The sequence below is a fragment of the Exophiala oligosperma genome, assembly GCF_000835515.1.
Source record: "Exophiala oligosperma strain CBS 72588 unplaced genomic scaffold supercont1.2, whole genome shotgun sequence".
NCBI classification, from domain to species: Eukaryota; Fungi; Ascomycota; class Eurotiomycetes; order Chaetothyriales; family Herpotrichiellaceae; genus Exophiala; species Exophiala oligosperma.
This window is the reverse complement of record NW_015622819.1, coordinates 4,183,762-4,203,612: the sequence shown is the minus strand read 5'-3', so window position 1 is coordinate 4,203,612 and position 19,851 is coordinate 4,183,762. Positions and strand designations below refer to the sequence as shown.

General features: G+C 46.2%; 6 protein-coding genes across 7 annotated transcripts; 4 read left to right on the top strand and 2 right to left on the bottom strand.

The window, feature by feature from the left end:
- Positions 1–5,568: 5,568 nt before the first annotated feature.
- Positions 5,569–6,351, top strand: PV06_02846 (uncharacterized protein; the record flags this gene model as incomplete). Its single annotated transcript, XM_016403581.1, has 1 exon — positions 5,569–6,351. The coding sequence occupies one exon, from the start codon at positions 5,569–5,571 to the stop codon at positions 6,349–6,351; it is 783 nt and encodes a 260-aa protein (XP_016267478.1).
- A 403-nt stretch (positions 6,352–6,754) lies between these two features.
- PV06_02844 (uncharacterized protein) lies at positions 6,755–9,347 on the top strand. Its single transcript, XM_016403579.1, has one exon. The coding sequence runs from the start codon at positions 6,918–6,920 to the stop codon at positions 8,382–8,384; it is 1,467 nt and encodes a 488-aa protein (XP_016267476.1). The 5' UTR covers positions 6,755–6,917; the 3' UTR covers positions 8,385–9,347.
- PV06_02845 (uncharacterized protein) lies at positions 7,573–9,311 on the bottom strand. Its single transcript, XM_016403580.1, has one exon. It carries the CDS (start codon positions 9,219–9,221, stop codon positions 8,589–8,591), a length of 633 nt encoding a protein of 210 aa, XP_016267477.1. The 5' UTR covers positions 9,222–9,311; the 3' UTR covers positions 7,573–8,588.
- Positions 9,348–10,459: 1,112 nt separating the features above from the next.
- PV06_02843 (phosphoenolpyruvate synthase) lies at positions 10,460–13,418 on the top strand. Its single transcript, XM_016403578.1, has 2 exons — positions 10,460–10,505; positions 10,557–13,418. The coding sequence occupies exon 2, from the start codon at positions 10,957–10,959 to the stop codon at positions 13,345–13,347; it is 2,391 nt and encodes a 796-aa protein (XP_016267475.1). The 5' UTR covers positions 10,460–10,505; positions 10,557–10,956; the 3' UTR covers positions 13,348–13,418.
- PV06_02842 lies at positions 13,331–14,832 on the bottom strand. Of its 2 annotated transcripts, XM_016403577.1 has the most exons (4): positions 14,275–14,832; positions 13,977–14,206; positions 13,768–13,915; positions 13,331–13,710 (listed from the first exon to the last, which is right to left on the bottom strand). In XM_016403577.1, exons 1-4 carry the CDS (start codon positions 14,534–14,536, stop codon positions 13,457–13,459), a joined length of 894 nt encoding a protein of 297 aa, XP_016267474.1. In that variant the 5' UTR covers positions 14,537–14,832; the 3' UTR covers positions 13,331–13,456. The 2 variants fall into 2 exon arrangements, with proteins under 2 accessions (XP_016267474.1, XP_016267473.1); XM_016403576.1 differs by having other exon boundaries at positions 13,331–13,915.
- A 1,968-nt stretch (positions 14,833–16,800) lies between these two features.
- PV06_02841 (uncharacterized protein) lies at positions 16,801–18,815 on the top strand (the record flags this gene model as incomplete). Its single annotated transcript, XM_016403575.1, has 4 exons — positions 16,801–16,996; positions 17,058–17,320; positions 17,375–18,100; positions 18,158–18,815. 4 exons carry the CDS (start codon positions 16,801–16,803, stop codon positions 18,551–18,553), a joined length of 1,581 nt encoding a protein of 526 aa, XP_016267472.1. The 3' UTR covers positions 18,554–18,815.
- Positions 18,816–19,851: the final 1,036 nt, after the last annotated feature.

Genomic DNA, 19,851 nt, shown 5'->3' with positions numbered 1-19,851 from the left:
GCATCCCACCTGGCAATCGCGTCTCCGCGCAGAACTCTCAGCTCAAGAGCCGTGGGCGAATGGAATGCCATCCTATAGCGATGTCTTAGACCTGCCCGTGCTTGCAGCTGTGATCAATGAGGCTCTACGCCTACACCCTGCAGCTCCGGCAAGTTTGCCAAGGGTAGTACCTACTGACGGACGAGTCTTGAATGGAGTCTTTATACCAGAGCAGGTGCGTTTCGAATTTCGAACCCTCTCTTACAGGCTCACAGCTAACCACACGTCATCTTCGCGTAGACTGTGGTGTCTGCACAATGTTATACCACCCAGCGTGACCCGGCCGTATTTCCCAACCCAGATGCATTTATTCCTGAGCGCTGGGTAGATCCCCTACAAATCACGACCGAGATGAAGACTCTTTTCATGCCGTTCTCTACTGGCCCTCGTGCCTGCCTTGGGAAAAGCCTTGCTATAATGGAATTAAAGCTAATTACTGCGACATTACTGCGGAGATTCAAGGTGCAAGTGGCGCCAACGACTACAGAGGATAGTATGTCAATGACGGACCATTTTCTGGTCCTACCAAAAGGCGGAAGATGCGAATTGATATTCGAAAAGGTGTGAATGATAGCTTCTCGGGCTCATAGCGTGGAAATAGATGTCTTGCTACGCCGGAGCCGGTATTCATTCTCATGCATTCTTTACCAGTTACTCCCGGAAGAATTAGAGTAGGCTACTATGCAAAGTCCGAGTCTTGTCGAGTTCACTAGGTCCCACGAGGTTTCCCAGGCGAATTGCAAGATCCAGGTGCTAGTACAAGGAATTCGGCATTAGACATATCTAGAGAGGTGCCGGGATGTGAGTAGACATCGGGCCCAGCAGAATTCGGGGTTAGATATCTTTGCTCACTATAAAAGTAGAATTATAGCTGCTAGTCTATGACTTCGAGATTCGAGTCTTGGGAGACCTCCGAAGTCAACTCTACTATAAACTATGTGTATAGCTAATTCAGGGCCACCATACTTGACGGGCTTCTCGAATGAAACCCGAAGACTTGAGAAAAATAACCTGATCGCCACTCCAAAATTCACCGAACGACAAACTAGCGAGAGCAATATCGATACCATTCTTTGGCTCCTGCCAAGTTTCAGAACGAGCTCTTACTTACTGTAAGTGGCAGGCAAGCGTGGTTCTGAGAGTGGAGCAATGAGTACAAGAATCTGTGTTCAACACCTAAAGGCCCTTGCGAACAAGAGACATACCTCGTATCTAATCTACGTCACGTCGCGCCGCTCTTATTGTGCTTTGCAAAATTCCGTAAAAACCTTATTTTTTTGCAAGTTGTATGAAATCTGCACACCGCCATATGGCCTGTATCAACAAACTCATCCTGCAGCCACAATAGCCCTAGATAGCACTGTAATTTACTGCAATATATCGTAACTATATACAAACATGATGTCAAATCGTACAAGGCGCACAATAACTCCATCCCGTCGACTCTAGGAGTCATTAGCCTCTCAATCACTCCGCGAGACCCTTGTTACTTGTAACGCTCGCATGAAGCGCAAAAGCGACGGCGATAGCCTTGTAACGAGGGCTAATAGGGCAAGTTCAAAGCGTTGCGCTGTGTCTCTAAGCCCTTGTCCCTCTTAAACGGTTAGTCCTGACCTGCCAGAGTCATTAGAGTCGCCAGAGTTGCTACCGAGACTAAGTATTAAGGAGAACATTATGTTATAAGTATAGGAAGCGTTAAATCTTCTTAATGAGGATAATAAAGTCTTATCTATATTTAGTAATGCTAGAGAAGATAATAAAGAGAAGGGAAAGACATTAATGTAAGCCCCTCTATTGGCGTAACCTAGTTATTAATTAAATACTTCGCTATATACCGCGGAGAATGACTTAAGCCTAACTAATACAGACTCTATTAAATTAGTATTTAAGATTAATAAACTTTTCTATGATATCGCCATAGAAATCTTTATTAAGAAGGTTAAGATTCTTAGTATAGAAGTATTATGTTAGGGTTTTAATATTGTTAACACACTTCTTAAGTATAAAGGTTAACTTAAGTATTAATATAATGACTATAATTAAAAGACTTATAAATTACGCCCCTCTATCTTTAGGGGTGAGTTCACAATTAAATAAGGTAATAAAAAGCTTTATTCCTTAACTATGAAGACTTAGGAACACTTTGAGAAGGCCTATTAAAAGTGGTAAAAGCTTCATTATGCTCGAAAAGATAGCCATAAGAGTAGGACTGAACTTAGTGCGCATTTAGCACTAGTATACTCAATTATTAAGAAGCCAAAATAACGTTAACTAACTAGTTAATATGGCTTATTTAGTGAGAACGTTTTGATATTATCATTATCTCATAATGATATCTCCTTAAGCTATTATCTTAACTTAACCTAAATATATTATTATTATAAGGAAAAGACTAGAAATAAAAGATTAAAGAGTAAGGTAATCTCTATAACATAATAATAACGAGAAGAAAAATAACTTTAGGCACAAAAAGAGGTCGCCGCTGAAGTAAGCTTTCTTAATATCTTAAAGAGACATTATTATAAGTTAAAGAATTGTAAGAATTACTCTTGTTTATACGTTAATTATGGAGAATAGTATTTTCCTCTATTCACATCATTAGTTTAGCGTTAAAGCAATATAATTGTAAAGAAGGCTCCTAGTGTGATGGTTAACTAGGTGCTGGACGCGATCATGGTGGCCCTTCTCTTAGAACGGAATAGGAATGAGAAACGCTATGATACTATGTATTAATCTCCGCCTATTTACCCGCCAAACTATATGTATCTATTCGTGCTTAATATTGGAGGAATCCTGTTAATGAGTTACCTAGTATAATCTCCTATATATGTCTATTAACTTTCGCCGTTAATAGCTGCCGCCGCCGCCGCCGTCACTAGGCCTTAATTAAGCTCTCCATAACGAGAGAGTAATAATGATCAGAACATGTAGGAATACTTTAATTAGCTAGCGACTAAATATCCTATTTATGCGTCTAAGTTACTAGAGATTAAGCTCTCTATTATAGATCATGAATGGGGCTTCTCTAATCTACGAATATATATAGATAAACATTAGAAGGCTATAACTATTCCGGCTAGTTTTATGACTAAAATCCGTAATAACCTTAAGGAATTTACGTGTTTAGCTATAATAAGTGGAGACGGTTTTAATGATAGTATAAATGGATGTTTAGTGAGTGTTATATTGTTAGGGAATAGTAGTTAATAAGGGCTTATTACATAACTTAGTATGGTATTAGAATTATTTTGCGTGTTACTATCTCACACTATACCTATTATAGTATATAGCTTAGCTAATTATAGTTAGTGTGATCACGTGGTAGCTATATTTACATAACCTTAAGAATAGATAGATTAAGGTATATAGACTAGGCTTATTATTACAGGATAAAATACCTATAGCCCCTTCTTTTTTTATTTATTCTCTACTAGTTACTATGCCTCATTAAATATAGCCGTATTTACGGAAGTAATTATAAGCTGTCTTAGCCTTATAGACACTAGTTATTACTAAATAAATAAAGGTATTAAAGCTATTCTTATAATAATAGTTTAGTTCTCTATTCTTTCGTATTCACTCCTTTAACTCGTGAAATGATATCTTAATTGGATTAAGCTCTAGAGTATATGGAGGTAAGTACTTAAGAATGATGCCCTGCTCCTCGCACATTCGCTTAACTCTATTAGATCGGTAAATAGTTGCATTATCCATGATCAGAACGGAATAATCTCCTGAGAAGGGGTTTATCTTGTTAAGCACTCCTTAGAGAAATGTTTCGAATTGTTTGGCGTTAAAAGAGCCTTAATAGACCTCATAAGTGAGCCACCTATTTATTATTATCGCAGGTAAAATGCTCTAACTAGTAGATTGGTTACCTAGTAGTTACACTCAGTATGAAGTGTTATAAGCTAACTAGCCAAACTTTCTATTTATAGTTCTATTGTTTACGGCGCTTTCATTAAGTGTTACTAGCTAGTTACTAGTGTAATTAGCTATCTATACTATATAGAAAGCGATAAGTTTATTGTCTCGCCTAGTATTAACTCTAGTTACCTATTTATACGTGACATTTATAGAGTTAAGTGCCTAAGAGACTATTAATATATAAGCGTTAATACTAAACTTATCGCGGAGAAAATCATAGCACTTATTTAGCCGCGCTATTAGCTAATCTAGTATAAAATCACGAAGTCCTTTCATTGCGGCATGATGAATTAACTTTAGATAACCTTTAATAGGTGCTATATCATTTATTTTAATGTCTTAATAGTGTAGATCCCGTTAAACTTTGGAAATATAGGCATTAGAAACCCCTTAAGCCTTTATAATGGCTGTGCCTTTCACTCCTACCCGAAGTGCAATTAACATAGCTACTTTTACCGCAGGATTAAACTTTAGCTATAATAGCATCATAACCACGCCTTTTTATATAGTAAAATTTAGATACTTAGATAGAGAATTTACTCCGGAGTAAGATTATCATATAATATTTATGAAATTATAGGGTGGTTGTTGAGAAATATGGCGTTGTGTTCTCACCGCTTTTATGATTGTTGAATGTTTTGTATGTTGCAAAAAAATAAGGTTTTTACGGAATTTTGCAAAGCACAATACTTGGGCCGACTCTATTCCGGCTCAACTTCGGCCTAGGGCCATCGCTCTGAGTCGCTGACTCCAATCCCCTTTCACCCTGTCTTGAACATGGTACCGGAAGTCTTCGAGGCGACTGAGTGCGCATGTAAGAGAGTTACGAGACTGTGATCTTGCATTCCTAACGCTACGAAGCAGGAAATTGCGTTATCTGGAATGCGTTGACGCGGCCAGGAATGAAACATTCCGCCACGAGCCTGGGCCCCTCGAAATTCTATTAGAGCTATAAGTAGCTCACCGAGCGCATCCTTTGTCCTTTGTCGTCTCACAATTTTCATCCCATCTCTGAATCCGAGTCCCCTTTTTGGGTCTCTTTCTTCAAGAATAAGACTTGTCTCTTATTACTTGAGTCTTTTCGACAAGCGTGGCATAACCGCACCCTCTCTGACCTTCTCTCTTGTTGGGGAGCGAGACTTGACTTCACCATCATATCATCAAGCTTTGTTCAATGTCTCAAAAAATGGATTCAGAACGCTGTATAAGTAGCTCGGGCTTGCTTGTATCTCGGCGGCATGGTCAGGATACCTTTACGCTCTCCCCTATATCAGCCGTTAACAATTCTTAGCAGCCACACAACAGCCTTCAACTGGCTTTGAACAAGCGCGTAGATATCTACAGCAACTATACAACCCACAACTGAGAGATATTGACTTCAACTTCGAAAAAGTCATTATCTGCAGAATATCAGGGCTCGAGTGGTCAAGTCTTTGTGCGAAGTTCGATCTTGACGGTTCGGAATCTGAAAAGTACGATTATTCTTGCTCTTCGCTCTCTTCTAATCTCGTTGATTTGTGAAGTAATATCTTACTAACTCAGTTCTATAGGTGGCCTAGATTCTCATATAACTCTGCGACTTCAACTCTCAAGATCTACACCATGGCTTCCCGTATACACGAAATTACAGTCGGCTTTCTCTATCAACACTTTATTCGTCTATTCGATCAAGTCTTTTCCAAGACTCAGCGTGATCGAATTACGATATGTACAAATCTTAGAGTGAATGGTTTTACCGAAGAGTATCGGAGTTCAATCAAAACCCCAGATATCGGAATTTTTGTGAGAAATGACGACAATACTCAAGATGAGCTTAAATGGGCCCTTGAGATTGGCTTCTCTCAAAAGTATGACGATCTTCAGGATGACCTTCGACTCTGGCTTGTCGGTCAACCAGCGTGCTCTATGGCCGTTCTCATCAACATCACAGAAAGCCCAGATTACCAATGCCCACTTGATTTCGACTTGGCTATCTGTGACGAACTTGATACCCCTCAGGAGGGGGCTCAGATTACAGCAAGAGAGTTCTCTCTTGAGGGAGATTACGGCCCAGTGATGTTCAAAGGATACCAGTGGGTAGGACGAATCTCTGAAGTATTTCTGGAGATCTGGACCCGCAACCCTAGAACTGGGGATTTAAGACGAAAAGGAAGACGAATGCCGATTATCCCTCCATCAGAACCATCTCCTCAACTTGATCTCGCCGACTTTCTATTTGACGATAATCCTCAAATGACCTTCTTCGACTGGGACGACTTCCGAGCGAAACTAAAGGACAGCCTTCGATTCCTGGCCGTTTGGAGGTGCCGTGAGTGGCTTCGAATTAGCCAGCAATGTGCAGGCTCAGCCGGCGACAGATCTTACAGCTCTCGTGCTCAACAGTAGCGCAGTTTGAAACATATCAGCTACATAAAAATGCCGAAGACGACAGAGGATACCGGTATTGCCATCTCGGTTCACCCATGGCAGATTGGACAACGTGATAGAAAAACTTCTGGTGAGTAATGGACAGATTGATAACAATGCCATTTCTTCACGCTGCTTCGCTCATTCAAGGCCGAAATATACTCGATTCTTTTGATATCCTGCTCTGATGTGCTCAGCGCGAGAGATAAGATGCATATATCCGTATCATGGCCTGAAAATATGTAGAGACCCCAACCTTGGTAGCTTAGCGTCTTGGCGCCTTAAGACTTTAACAGCTCCAGTTGAGTGACGTCGTCGTCGTCTGGAGCAGTGAGAAAGAGAGAGAAAAAGTCAAAACCAACATTTCACCGGTGCTACTGACGAAGGACGGACACTCGAGTCTTAACATTTTCTAATAATGTCGAAAAGATACTCTCGACTTTGTCCAATACTGATTCATGTTCAGTCAGTGCATCTCCATGTCGAGTCTCGGTAACCCTCAGACAGCCGCTGCCTAATTCCGCTACCGTCTTGCCCCTCTCAGCATGGCCACTTTTAACTCTCCTGCGACTTACAATCCTCCTCTGATTGCGCAGGAGATTTCCTGTGTCTACCCAATCAGCGACACTTACGGCCCAACGCCGAGATACCTTTACTACGTGTGCCTGTTCCTGAGTTTCTGGGCTCCTCGGTATGGCTGGCTGGCGCATGCCGTTCTCGGAGCAGCTGTCGCCTACGCTGCCACTGCAGCCGTTCAAACCTTCATCTTGCTCTCTGCGAGGCTGGTCCCGGCACCTGTCCAGAATGTAACGATTCCGTACATTTCCAGCACCAACTTGACAGGCTACTTCGCGGGCATCAAGGCTCTAGTCACGAACAGAAGTTATGTCGAAGTCCAGCCCGATTACCTGGAACTCGACATCGATGCCGTGACCAGTGTGGTCATCACCGCCTATCTCGTGGGCCTGCCACTGCAATGCTGGTCACGAATCACCCGCGCAAGTACAGTCCTCCATAGGCTGGTCTTGGTATGGAATCTGGTCATGCTTGCCGCATCAATATCAGTTCTCATCCTCTGGCCTCATCTCAATGTTGCCCCCGCCCAGTATCGCTTCTGCTATGCCAATGTCGACGACGGAGATTCATTCCAGAACAGCAATGGCTGGGATAAGCACTACTGGGATCAAACCTGGAACCAGACCGTGTGGAAACTTTTTGGGCAACCTCTTCTTGACAATCGTTTGTGGTTCAACTACACTTCGAACTGCATGTATCCTTGCTTCAGTACATCTCAAATATTGCGGCAAGCGACCTCCCTGAAAGCATCCGCATTGACTCCGAATGCCCCAGGAGCCAAACTACATACAGACGCTGGCTATGGAAGCGATGATTTTCAGCCCTTGATTTATACCGCCATCACCAGTTTCACCGCGGCGCAGCTGTTCCTGTTGGCCATGGGCCGTTTAAAATTCTGTACAGAGCGGGTTCCCATCTACGAGCCTCGACAGCTGTGGACTAGGAGAAAAGAGATTTGGCAGAGCTTCAACGGCGACTTCAAGCGAGGATGGGTGCACCTCATGAACTTCCTGCGCAGCCCACAGACATCTCTAAGTCTGAAAACACCAAGACAATGGAATAGCAACCATACATCAATCCGCCAACATCCTCTCTTCTTATTCAGCCTTGATCTTCTGGTCATATTGGTCCTGTTTGCTGCAATGTTATTTGGCCCTCTGACGGTAATCGCGTTCATCATCTGGATCGAGCACTACATTCACCAAGACGGCGCACCGACTGAGAGTCCGCGGGCTGTAGGTCAATGGGGCATTACGGTTCAACTGGGAGTTGTGCTTTTCGCCGCGTGCGTGCTCCGGTTAAAATACCGTGTCGCCTCAGAAGAGGAGGTCAGGAGGGAGATTGAGCACAGAACAGAGGAGTTGGACAAGCTGAAGATTATCGCAGACCAAAAGAGGTTACGACTGCTGTCTCAAGTAGAGGAGCAGAATAAGTAACACAAGCTCAGTTGACAGTACTGCCACATATCTGAACTTGTCGCAGCAACTGATACTGGTCACATTCTTTTCAAAGTGCCAATGCTTCTTGCTCCTGAAAAAGAGATTCCTGGGCTTCGAAAGTCGACGCCAACTCCATCTATCCCGGCGATTTCTCGATGCATCTCCGAAACCAATCTCTGAAACTTCCCATGGCCCTCGAAATCATGCATCTCTCACAGTCCATTGAGCATACGCACTGGGCTTGCCAAACCAAGATTCGCGCTCCAGAGTATTGACGGTCCCAGGGGTTTGAATCCACTCCGAGTATTGATTAATGGCCGCGCCCGGCAAGTCCAGTACCGCGCGAACTTTGAGGTACGGACTGATATCGGTACAGGTCATGGAATTATACCAGGCATTCTTGATGATCTGTTCGACCTCGACGAGTTGAGAGTTACAGTTGCCCATATCTGGCATACCGGACGTGCCGAAGAACCATTGGAAGTTAAGATCTTCAACCCGCCTGTCCGAGTTGTATGACGCACTCTGCACGACCTGGTTCAGATTGTTGTAGTCTATCCATTCAGTGGCGAATATCATGTTATTGAAGGACACACGCGCGGCGACCTTTAGGCCACGACCGACCTTGTCGCATTTGATCTTGAGTCTGTAGTATCCATTGGGCTCTTGATCAGTCCAGTAAGTACAACTAGAGCCATGGTCTGATAAGATGTCCCGGGCAACGAGAGTTGCCGAGTGCGAGGTTAGTGGCGTTGCGCGAGCGGGATCGGCATGGAGCAAGAGCGCTGCCACCAATGTTGAGAGGAGAGCCGCAAAGCGAGATAAGGAATGCATTATACCGGTGGTGAGTCAGAGTTGGTTGACTAGTTGTATCGTGTATCTGGGTTGAATATTCCGAGTTTGTTGTGAAGCTATGCAATATACATGACAAAGAGCATGGAGACTTGTGGGAACAATGAGATCTATTTGTGCTTTCTGCTCGATTCATGGAAACCCGTCCAACACAGCTTTGCATGGATTTGCTAGTTTTACTCGCTAATGCCTGTGTTCCTTCCATAGCGTTCGTGCTACGACCTCTGCATTCATAGCTATACTACATTTGACCATTCCAAGGAGGACCGTAGCGAAGTCAAACTATTCCTGTCCTACTCTCAGGTGCTTACTGTGCAAAATGCTCACCTCCGCAGTGCACGGTTGACAGGCGCGTTGGCCTAGACCTCTAATCGAGGCCTGTGCTGTCCATACTATTGCTGCAAAGTATGTCTGTGCGTGCTCTTCACCCCCATGAATGATCAAAGACTTCAATCAAACTAGTTCTGAATTTATGTGCTCTGTAACGCCTGATCTTGGCAGGTCTAGACCCCCAACTAGAAAAACATGATGAGAAAAATCGTAGTATTTGCCAAGTTGAAGTCAGGTTCCGGTCGTTGTACCCTGTATGATGGGCCTTATTGTGCCTACTATGTAGGGTTACTCCGTGCGGATTCAATCCACAAGGGAATTTACTGACTTGTATCATTTTTCCATGTATGTTGACTGGGCGGGGACCCTGGCTGTAGGTCATTTTGCACATATGCAGCGAATATTTGTTTCATTTTTTCAACAAGTCTCCAACTTGTAATGTCCAAATCTAGTCATCTTGTCTCAACATGGCTATCAGATCTACTCACTACTTCATCATGTGACTGTCTATCGTGGTCCAATATGCAAGAGACCAACGGTGAATATTGTTGCGCTGCCTGGAATCAATGCAGATGAGATGGCCAATAATAGCGAAAATTTGAGTGATTCGTCCTTTTGGGTACTGTTTAGTGCATGAAAGGATTTCTGTACCGATATGCCCGTGAGATCTTCGATTGACCTCGGAGGTAGCTCTTCGACCGCCTAAAGGTCTCCAATCACGCTTGCAATGCGAACAACCACAATCAATCAGCACGGCGGTTCCTTAGGCTGCGTCTGATTACGTAACTCGAACATTGGCGGTAGAACACTTTGACCCGAAGAGGTTCAGCAACAGCCGTCCTTCATAAAGCAGACGAGCTGCCTGTCAAGAAGGATCTGCTAGCTGCAGCCGAAAGATGCCTTCTCACAGAAGTTGACAGAGATGGGATCGCTATGGTAAGCTTTTGCTGCTTTGCTATTTCGATTATCCTAAAGTTTCTCCGCAAGGGTACTTCAAACACATATCACATGCAGCTCGACACTGCCGCGGGACGAAGCATGCCATCTATCAACGAGTACTGGCCTCGTGGACCTACTCAAAGAAGACTGGTGGGATTTTCTAGTGGTCTGATGGCGAAGCGCCACCAGAGCCACTTGTCCGCCTCATTCCGCTGTAACTCGCGATTCTCACCTGATTTGCGTGCGACCACTCACGATCGAGGTTGGCAACAGCGTCATGAACGAAACCACGAGCTCCATTGGCATCCTGCATGCCAGGCCTCGATATACAATAGCCGAATCATCCAACAAGCCTAGGACTGTTCACAAGTTATAGTCCCAAGATAAGTGACTGAAGTTCTTTGTGAGCTGTCGATACTAATCTTAACTTTCGAATTACACAACCATAATGAAAGAGTCACCAGTATTCGTGCGCAAATTTGAGTATCTGAGACGACAGGATGTTGCTTCCGTTGGCGGAAAGAATTCGTCTCTTGGAGAGATGATCAGCACATTGGCCGGGAGAGGAATTACAGTGCCATCTGGCTTCGCAACGACTGCGGACACATACTGGTACTATCTCGAGGCTAATCAAATCCGAGACAAGGTTGGTAAGCTGATTGCGGACTGGCAATCTGGAAAAGCAAGCCTGCCGGAAGCTGGAAAAGAAATTCGAAATCAGTTCCTCCGAGGCGACTGGCCAAAAGACGCCGCTGATGCCATCAAATCGGCGTACCGTGAACTCTCCGAGACAGCCAAAGCCAAAGACCTCAGTGTAGCTGTTCGCTCGAGTGCGACCGCGGAAGATCTACCGGATGCAAGTTTTGCTGGCCAGCAAGAGACATTTCTCAACATCAGGGGCGAGCAGGCCTTGCTAAACGCATGTCGACGGTGCTATGCCTCCTTGTTCACAGATCGAGCCATCAGCTACCGCCAAACCAGGGGCTTCGACCACATGAAGGTAGCCCTTTCGATCGGAGTGCAACAAATGGTTCGATCTGATCGAGGTGGTTCCGGTGTCATGTTTTCCATAGACACTGAGAGTGGCTTCAACAAGATCGTGCTCATAAACGCTGCGTGGGGCCTTGGCGAGAATGTTGTACAAGGTGCCGTCGATCCAGATGAGTACCAGGTTTTCAAGCCACTCCTAACCAGCCCCGACTGTGTTCCCATCGTTGAGAAAAAGCGGGGCGAGAAAGATATCAAGATGATATATGGCGATGAGCATATGCCGGTTCGTAACGTGCCTACTTCAAAGCATGAACGAGCATCGTTTGTGCTCAATGATGTTGAAATCCTCCAACTGGCCCGCTGGGCAGTCATAATTGAGCAACACTATGGCTGTGCGATGGATATTGAGTGGGCCAAAGATGGCTGCACGGATCAGTTATTTGTAGTCCAGGCACGACCAGAGACAGTGCAGGCGCGACGAGAAGCTGGCGTCTTCAAGACATACAAGGTGGGAAAGAAAGGACGGGTGCTGATTTCAGGGCTGTCGGTTGGTGAGGCAGCAGTTTCGGGCCGCCTCTGTCTCATTGAGAGTGCAAAGGACATTGACAAGTTCATTGATGGATCAATTCTGGTGACCGAAACTACCGATCCAGATTGGGTGCCTATAATGAAGCGCGCGGCTGCAATCATCACCGACCATGGAGGCCGTACCTCCCATGCTGCTATTGTGAGTCGTGAGCTCGGAGTTCCTGCCGTCGTTGGCGCACGCAATGCGACATATCTTCTCCATACCGGCCAAGACGCAACTGTCTCCTGCGCCGAGGGAGATGAAGGCTTTGTCTACGAAGGCAAGGCTGAGATCACGACAAAAGAACTCGACGTTGCGAGTATTTCCTCGACTCGAACGAAGATCATGTTGAATCTTGCAAACCCTGCTGCCGCCTACCGATGGTGGCGGCTGCCGGCGGACGGAATTGGCCTTGCACGCATGGAATTCGTCATCAGCAATCATATACAAGTACACCCCATGGCACTTGTTCGCTTTGACCGACTCAAAGATGAAGAGGCCGTAAAGAAAATCACCAGCCTCACCCAAGGCTATCCTGATAAACCCGAGTATTTCGTAGACAAACTTGCACGTGGACTTGCTTGTCTCTGTGCTGCTGTCTATCCCAAGCCTGCAATTATACGTTTGAGCGATTTCAAAACGAATGAGTACGCCAATCTCATCGGAGGAGCAGAGTTCGAACCGAAAGAAGAGAACCCAATGTTAGGTTTTCGCGGCGCTTCCAGGTACTATTCACCACGATACAAAGAGGGATTTGCTCTCGAATGTAAAGCTCTCAAGCGACTTCGAGAAGACATGGGTTTCACTAATGCCGTCGTCATGGTCCCTTTCTGCCGTACAGTCGGCGAGGCCGCGAAGGTTCTACAGGTCATGGCCGATCACGGGCTGAAGCGAGGCGAGAACGGGTTACAAGTCTACGTGATGTGCGAAATTCCATCGAACGTTATCATGGCTGGGGAATTCACCAAATACTTTGACGGTTTCAGCATTGGCTCCAACGACTTGACACAGCTGACACTGGGAGTCGACCGCGATTCTTCCGAGCTCGCAGATCTTTTCGACGAACAAGACAAGGCCGTCAAGTGGATGATTTCAACCGTCATAGCCGAGTCTAACAAAGCTGGCCGAAAGATCGGGCTTTGCGGGCAAGCTCCCAGTAACCACCCTGAATTCGCAGCTTTCCTCGTTGGTTGCGGCATTACTTCTATCTCGGTTAGCCCTGACAGCTTCTTGGAAGTTAAGAAACATGTCTTTTCAAGTGAGAACGGAAAGGCCATCTAATTATTGAGCCTTTAATGCTATTAAAATAGTTAGTATAGTAATTGGAGCACACCGCATGTTATGATTCAAAAGCTTCGCCTGCTACTATGTTGAAATAACTCCCAGCAAATTACATTGTCATCCCGCTAACTTCTTCTCCTGACAATAACCAATTGACTCGTTCCTTGATAGAAGTTCCTGATTTCGCCAGATGTACCTTGTCTTCTGCAGTTAACGGTAGCTCCACCGTCAGCCCAATTCCCTTTCTCCCAATAAGAGCCGGCAGGCTTAAGCAACAATCAAGGTCCTTCTGATAATGGCTGACACTCCAGGTGTCACGCCTATTCAAAAGGACTGAGGAACAAATGTCTGCCACAACCGAGCCTACCCCAAAGGCGATTGAGCCTTTTGCCTGAACGATACGATCCGCTTCGTGCTTACATTCTTCAGCTACACCTGCCAGATCGATCTTTTTCGGCAGCATTGCTCCAGTCAATGGTTGCCCATGGATTGAGACGCAGGACAATGGCACGAATTGAAAGCTTCCATGCTCGCCCAAAACATATGTTTTGACTTCCTTGCTAGCAAGCTGGAGAAGAATGTTAGATGGAGCTGGGTGTCAAAGATGAACAGGAGGGACAAAAACGTACGTGAAGTTTTCCGGATATTATTTTGCGAAGACGCACTGAATCAAGAGCAGTGCCCAGTCCTATTACTTGATGTGTTGGCAAACCAGAAATTCTCTGCGCAACGGATGTCAGGATATCGACTGGGGTGGAAACGATCAGAAGAATTGTCTTCTGGTTGAATGGCTTCATTCCATCAATCATGGTGCGAAGGTTTGCATTCTTCCGTTCAAGCGACTGAATTGTAGTCTCCCCTGCCCAAGAATAGTCAACATCACCAATCTGCCGCACCCTACTTGCATTACATCTTCATACTACTCACCGATTGTCCGTCTTGAATCTGCTGTGATAATCACAATATCACATTGGCCAGCCTCGTGGTAGCTGCCGATCCGCACCTGAGTATCGCTGCCCTCGCAACAAGATGCATCTGAAAGATCGAGCACTTGAGCTTCTCGAAGACTCGTCTTTGTGTCGACAATAATCAACTCGGAGCACAATGAGCGTTGCAGTATTGCATAAGCGGTGGCAGCTCCGACCTGACCAATGCCAATAATGGCAACTTTTGACGTCATGCTGGCCATCAGAATTCGATGCACAAACTGATCATCCAAACGGCATTATCACAGTTCAGCTACTTCTTCGCGTGCGGGAGATTTGCCAGAAATTAATAGACTGCACTGTGAGCTTTGCACTGGATGGAGACTCAGATCAGCGGTTGTTTGGGGGGCAAAATGACCATACTGCTACATACTCTACAGCATGGTGGTGTGATTGTCTATGCTTACGACAATGCGCGGATTTCTTGGATGCATCCTTATACGTTCACTCCCCAAACCCTTGCATCAAGGCGATCACAGATTGATGACAGCGGAAAAGCATTGCTATACATTGAATGATCATGTCGTGATTTGCTCTGATATTCAATCGTCACCTTAGGTAGTAGTGTCTTGGTGATGACACTTGATTTTCTCAAGGGCTGATTATCAGACCACGTTGGAAGTCGGAAGTCTTCGGATGTACCTAAGTCGGAGTGAACGGAGTTTACACACCAGAGAAGATGCACATGGCACAAAGCTGCATACTCCAGCGTGACCTGCCCGTCTTCCTAGTCCATCATATCACCCTAAGCGGTAGAAGGATCTTCCGCAATGTACTGGCCATATGAAGGTTCATTCTATGCTCTTCCGTACATATTGTCGTTCCTGTTATAGGAAGAGCTTCTCGGTCCTGTAACTGAAAACGATGACTGTAAAACTCCTGCGAAGATATAAGGCGAAAACACGACTACGAAAGTGTAGCATGTTGGTGACAGACAATTCCCCTAGTTGTTCTACTACGAGGAGATTACGCGGGGAATACGACTTGATGCTCGAAAGTAATGCATAAAGGCTGCTCGACGCTGACGGGCGGAAGAAGATAATTTGCGACGCTCAGCTTAAGATCTATTTTCAGGCAGTGTCTCCTAGCTACGACCATTCAATCATCGTACTATCGAGAGCGATGGTGGAAGTGTGCAATGGGGAGAAGATAATACCAACACATCAAGCCGCCAGTGTGAATGCGACAAGTGCTGTATTTCATTTCCCGAATGGGTCATCCGTGAAATCCTTGCTCTTGCTATCGTGGGGACAGTTTAGAGCAGAGCTGCCGACACTACTGCGATCGAGACATCCCCAGGCTCACGAAGAGTTGCCTGATACATGAATCTCGGACGACCTAGCGAAACGCGGGGAAATTCTACCATAACCTCGGGGGAAGAAGGTCCCAATGCGCGGGGTAGTGCCCATGAGGCCTCTGGGTACCCTGGGAATAGCGTTGGCCTAGGCGTAGCGAGCTCCCCTCCACAATTACAATGGGGATAATCCGAGGAGTTTTACTGGTGGAGACCCTAAAAGCCCAATCCACTTATCGCTAGCTTATTCAGACAGGCTGGGCGGCGCGGTCTGGGCGTACTTATAGTTCCTCCCCCCCTGGCGAGACAAGACATTACCATCCTGAAATAGTCAAGAACTTCCCAGTATCTCTCTCCGTGGCGCAATCAAGTGGTTTGCTATGTCAGGAGCAGGAACTGAAACTGGGTCAAATCCGGTCATGGGTTAACATTTTTCGGAACCGACGCTTCAGTAATGCGGGCTGGGATAGTTCTATCACGGACTGATAGTGACCAGTTCTACGGTACCGGTCACAAGAAGGGACGTTCGGCTAACTGTTCAATTGTACCCTTGCTCACAAAGATCGAGATTGTACCTTTGTTACGACGGAACAGTGCTTTATAACCAGACCGAGTACATGCAGCTACGTCTTGAGTGCCTGATTTCATGGTGAGTGCGACAAGATCAACGGTGGGCAACGAGGGATAGAAGGCACAAAGGAGTTGCAGCGGTTGGGGCACATCAACAACGAGGCCATAATTCGCCTCCAGACCACAGAAATCGATACAGGTCTGGGCTTCCCCATGTCTTGCTCTGGCTACTCAGACCCAACGTCCCAGGATCGATAACCGAGGGCTAGAACCCGATTTGACTAGACTTTCTGAACAAGATATTGGGTTCGACTCGTGCTTGGCTAGATTAGTCTACTCGTGACAGAGTCAACAAGGTTCGAGTCAGCACTCGTCAGCTTGCCTCTTTCATCGTATTTTCTATCCTTGCTTAAGTCGCCTGGTAACCGAGGAAATCGTCCCAATACGATTAGTCTGGGGTAAATGACCAGATTGTATACTGGTGAGAAACATCGGTATTTAATCCCTTCCCCAGTCTCTCCCGCAACTCGTTTCAAATTCATCACAAAACACTCGGCTGCCAGGAGCATTATCGGTCTGCCAGATCAGACCTGCGTAGTCACGATGGGCAAGCTCATTCCCAATGCTTTCAACCTGCTCGTGGTTATCTATGTCGCACTTGGATCAACAGCTTGCTCCTATGGCATGGCCATTATTGGCAGCACGATTGGGCAACCTTCCTTCTATAAAAGCCTCGGCCTTGCAGCAGCCGGGGAGCCTGGATACTCTGTAACGGCCGGATGGATTGGCGCTTTCAATGGTACGTACCAAGGTCGAATTCGAGTTCTAGAGAAAGCGCATCTAACTGACTGCGAACACAGGTGTCAATGCTGCCGGTTCAGCTATTGGTGCAATTGCGTCGTCGTACTTCGCCGACAAGTATAGCCGCAGGGCCACCATTCAAGGCGGAGCTCTAGTTCTTATAATTGGTGCAGCATTGTGTGCAGGGTCTGTCAACACCGGCATGTTCACTGCTGGTCGTATCATCAATGGCTTGGGAATTGGAACCCTTGTTGCTATCATCCCGATCTACCAGGCAGAGGTCAGTACACCAGAGTCTCGAGGCTTCATGGTGTCCATGCATGTGAGTATCATTCAGCTCGGTTCTCTTGGATACCGATTAACACATATCTCCCAGGGCGTCATGTTCGCAGTCGGCTATTCGCTTCAAGCATGGATCAGCTTTGGCGTATCCTTCATGACTTCCGGAGGCTCAACCTCAACGTTTCCATGGAGATTCCCGATTGCTTTCCAGATGGCACCGGCTCTCTTCCTCGTACTAGGATCCTTCTGGTTACCGTACAGCCCTCGATGGCTGATGCTGAAGGGCCGTAGCGAGGAAGCCCTGGAGGTTTTGATCCGCCTACACAAGACTAAAGAAGATGCCGAGAGCACACTTGCACGGAGGGAATTCTATCAACTCCAAAAGCAAACAGAACTGGACCATCACATGGCGGCAAACACCTCAAGGTTCGAGCTGTTCAAGACTCCCGCGAACCGGAAGCGAGCATTGATTGGTTTCATGGTCATGTGGAACAACCAGTTCACCGGGGTCCTGGTCATCGCCAACTATGGTATCATTCTGTATCAGTCTCTCGGCATGACATCCTATTGGCCTCTCCTGTTGACGTGCTTGTGGCTCACAAGCACCTTCCCGGGAAATCTTTTCTGTGCCTTCTTTGTCGAAAAGTTTGGAAGACGATTGTTCATGCTGATCGGCCTGAGCGGTATTCTCGTATGCCTTATATGTGAAGCTGCACTACAGGCTGTCTTCCTGGGGACCGACAACCGTGCGGGTCAGAACGCGGCCATCTTCTTCATCTTTCTCTTCATCACTCCATTCTGGAGTACCTTCATGGACGCGGTACGTCAGCTTGATTGATCTCTTGTTGTGTTGCCCTACTGACGATTGATTCTCTAGAGCCAATTCCTCTACGTCTCTGAGATTTTCCCTAACCACATCCGCTCTCAAGGAACCACTTTCTCAATCGCAGGACTTTACCTCGCAGATATCATTATCCTTGTCGCTGGTCCAACCGCACTCAACAACATCGGATGGAAGTTCTTCATTGTTTTCATCGTTCCGACATTCTTCCACCTCGTCTTCGTGTACTTTATGTGCCCTGAAACCAAGGGAAGATCTCTCGAAGACATCAGTGCTCAATTTGGCGAACAGGTCGCTATCCATTACTACGGAGCAACTGAGCAGGAGAAAGCCGAATTTGAAGCTGCGGCAGAAGGAAAGACTGGCCACCTCAACACTCAGGAGAAAAATGTGGATATTCAAGAGGTACAGACAGTGGAGAGGGTTACATAGAGGTGTTGAAAGGCTTCTGTTTGGTTCAAAGCGTGGCTTTGGATGTCTTGGTCCGATATCTGCCTTCCTCAATTAGATGCGAAAGACAAATTGCAGAGAGCCATAAGATCATAGTACTTGTCCCGTGGAAGTCCGGTGGAAGTGCTACGTACGTGAGCAGTGGTTAGTCAGGGACGAGAAGTGAAAAGAAAGATGGGTTGCCACAATTAGTATTAGGGGATGACGTTCTGCCTTTCCAAGACGATTAATAGTATTATCTCCATTGAGCAGTACCTTGTTCTTCGTGTCATTTGCGATTACCAGTGGTTACCGGTCTATCCTGTGAGAGTCTGCACCTCACCTCTTAATCTCAGATTGAGTGGTATTCGGAGTTATAATTGGGTCCCTTCAAGGGTAGCTTCAATGATTGAATTAACAATTCCTGGAGGGTTTACTACCTTGGTTATCTTCAACCTCGGATTTGCTCTCTCGAAAAGGTTTCGCCAGTCACCCAACTCCCTGTCTTTGGCATTGTAATTTGTCAACATTTCCAAATCCACCAGGCTTTTACTCTTGTCAGCAATATACTTTCATGTTGAGAGGCAGAGTCTCAGTTCATAACGCACCGAATTTGCCTTTCATGGCTCCGTGGCATACTTCCTGGCTCAGGAAGGACTCCGTCCATGATCACTAACTTCGAGTTAGGCTTGAAGGTAGGTAGGATGTTCTTGATGATGGTCGTTGCATGGGTATCAAGATAATCATGCAGAATGAATCGCAGAAAATATACATCGGCTTGTATGGGCTGCGGTGCAAAGAAATCGTGGGCTTGAAAAGAGATCCGATCTTTCAAGTCCGGCGGGAGTGCCTGCTGACCAGCAGCAATAAAGTCGGGGAGATCCTGTACCACGAAATTGAGTTTCGGGTGTTCCTTCGCGAGTCCGATGCTCATATGGCCCCAAAGAGCCGCCGACCTGAGAAGACATCATTAGCACCCCGGTCCGAATCGAAGAGTGTGTACAGAAATACTCACGTCGACAACAGTTCCGTGACCAAGTTGTCCCCAGGGATAGCCGTCAACAAGATGGCGCACATGGTAGCCATCTGCGCTCGTCAAGGCTTTCATAGTCTCTGCAAACCTTTCAACGCGCTCGGGATAGTCGGACAGGCAATGGAATATTGGAAGCTCAGTATTGAAAGCAAGGTTCCAGCCAGAGTGGATCTTCTCTTCCGAGGCACCAAACTCCTCAGTAGGCTCCACCACACTTTGCAGAGGCAGGGAAGGAATCTTCCGAGGTATACCCTACCCAGCTAAGGGT

Coding starts and splice junctions, on each gene's coding strand:
- PV06_02842 (XM_016403576.1), bottom strand. CDS start 14,536: ATGGCCAGCATGACGTCAAAAGTTGCCATTATTGGCATTGGTCAGGTC. Junction 14,207..14,274: donor AGATTCAAGACGGACAATCG/GTGAGTAGTATG, acceptor ATTCTTGGGCAG/GGGAGACTACAATTCAGTCG. Junction 13,916..13,976: donor TAATATCCGGAAAACTTCAC/GTACGTTTTTGT, acceptor ATTCTTCTCCAG/CTTGCTAGCAAGGAAGTCAA.
- PV06_02845 (XM_016403580.1), bottom strand. CDS start 9,221: ATGCATTCCTTATCTCGCTTTGCGGCTCTCCTCTCAACATTGGTGGCA.
- PV06_02844 (XM_016403579.1), top strand. CDS start 6,918: ATGGCCACTTTTAACTCTCCTGCGACTTACAATCCTCCTCTGATTGCG.
- PV06_02843 (XM_016403578.1), top strand. CDS start 10,957: ATGAAAGAGTCACCAGTATTCGTGCGCAAATTTGAGTATCTGAGACGA.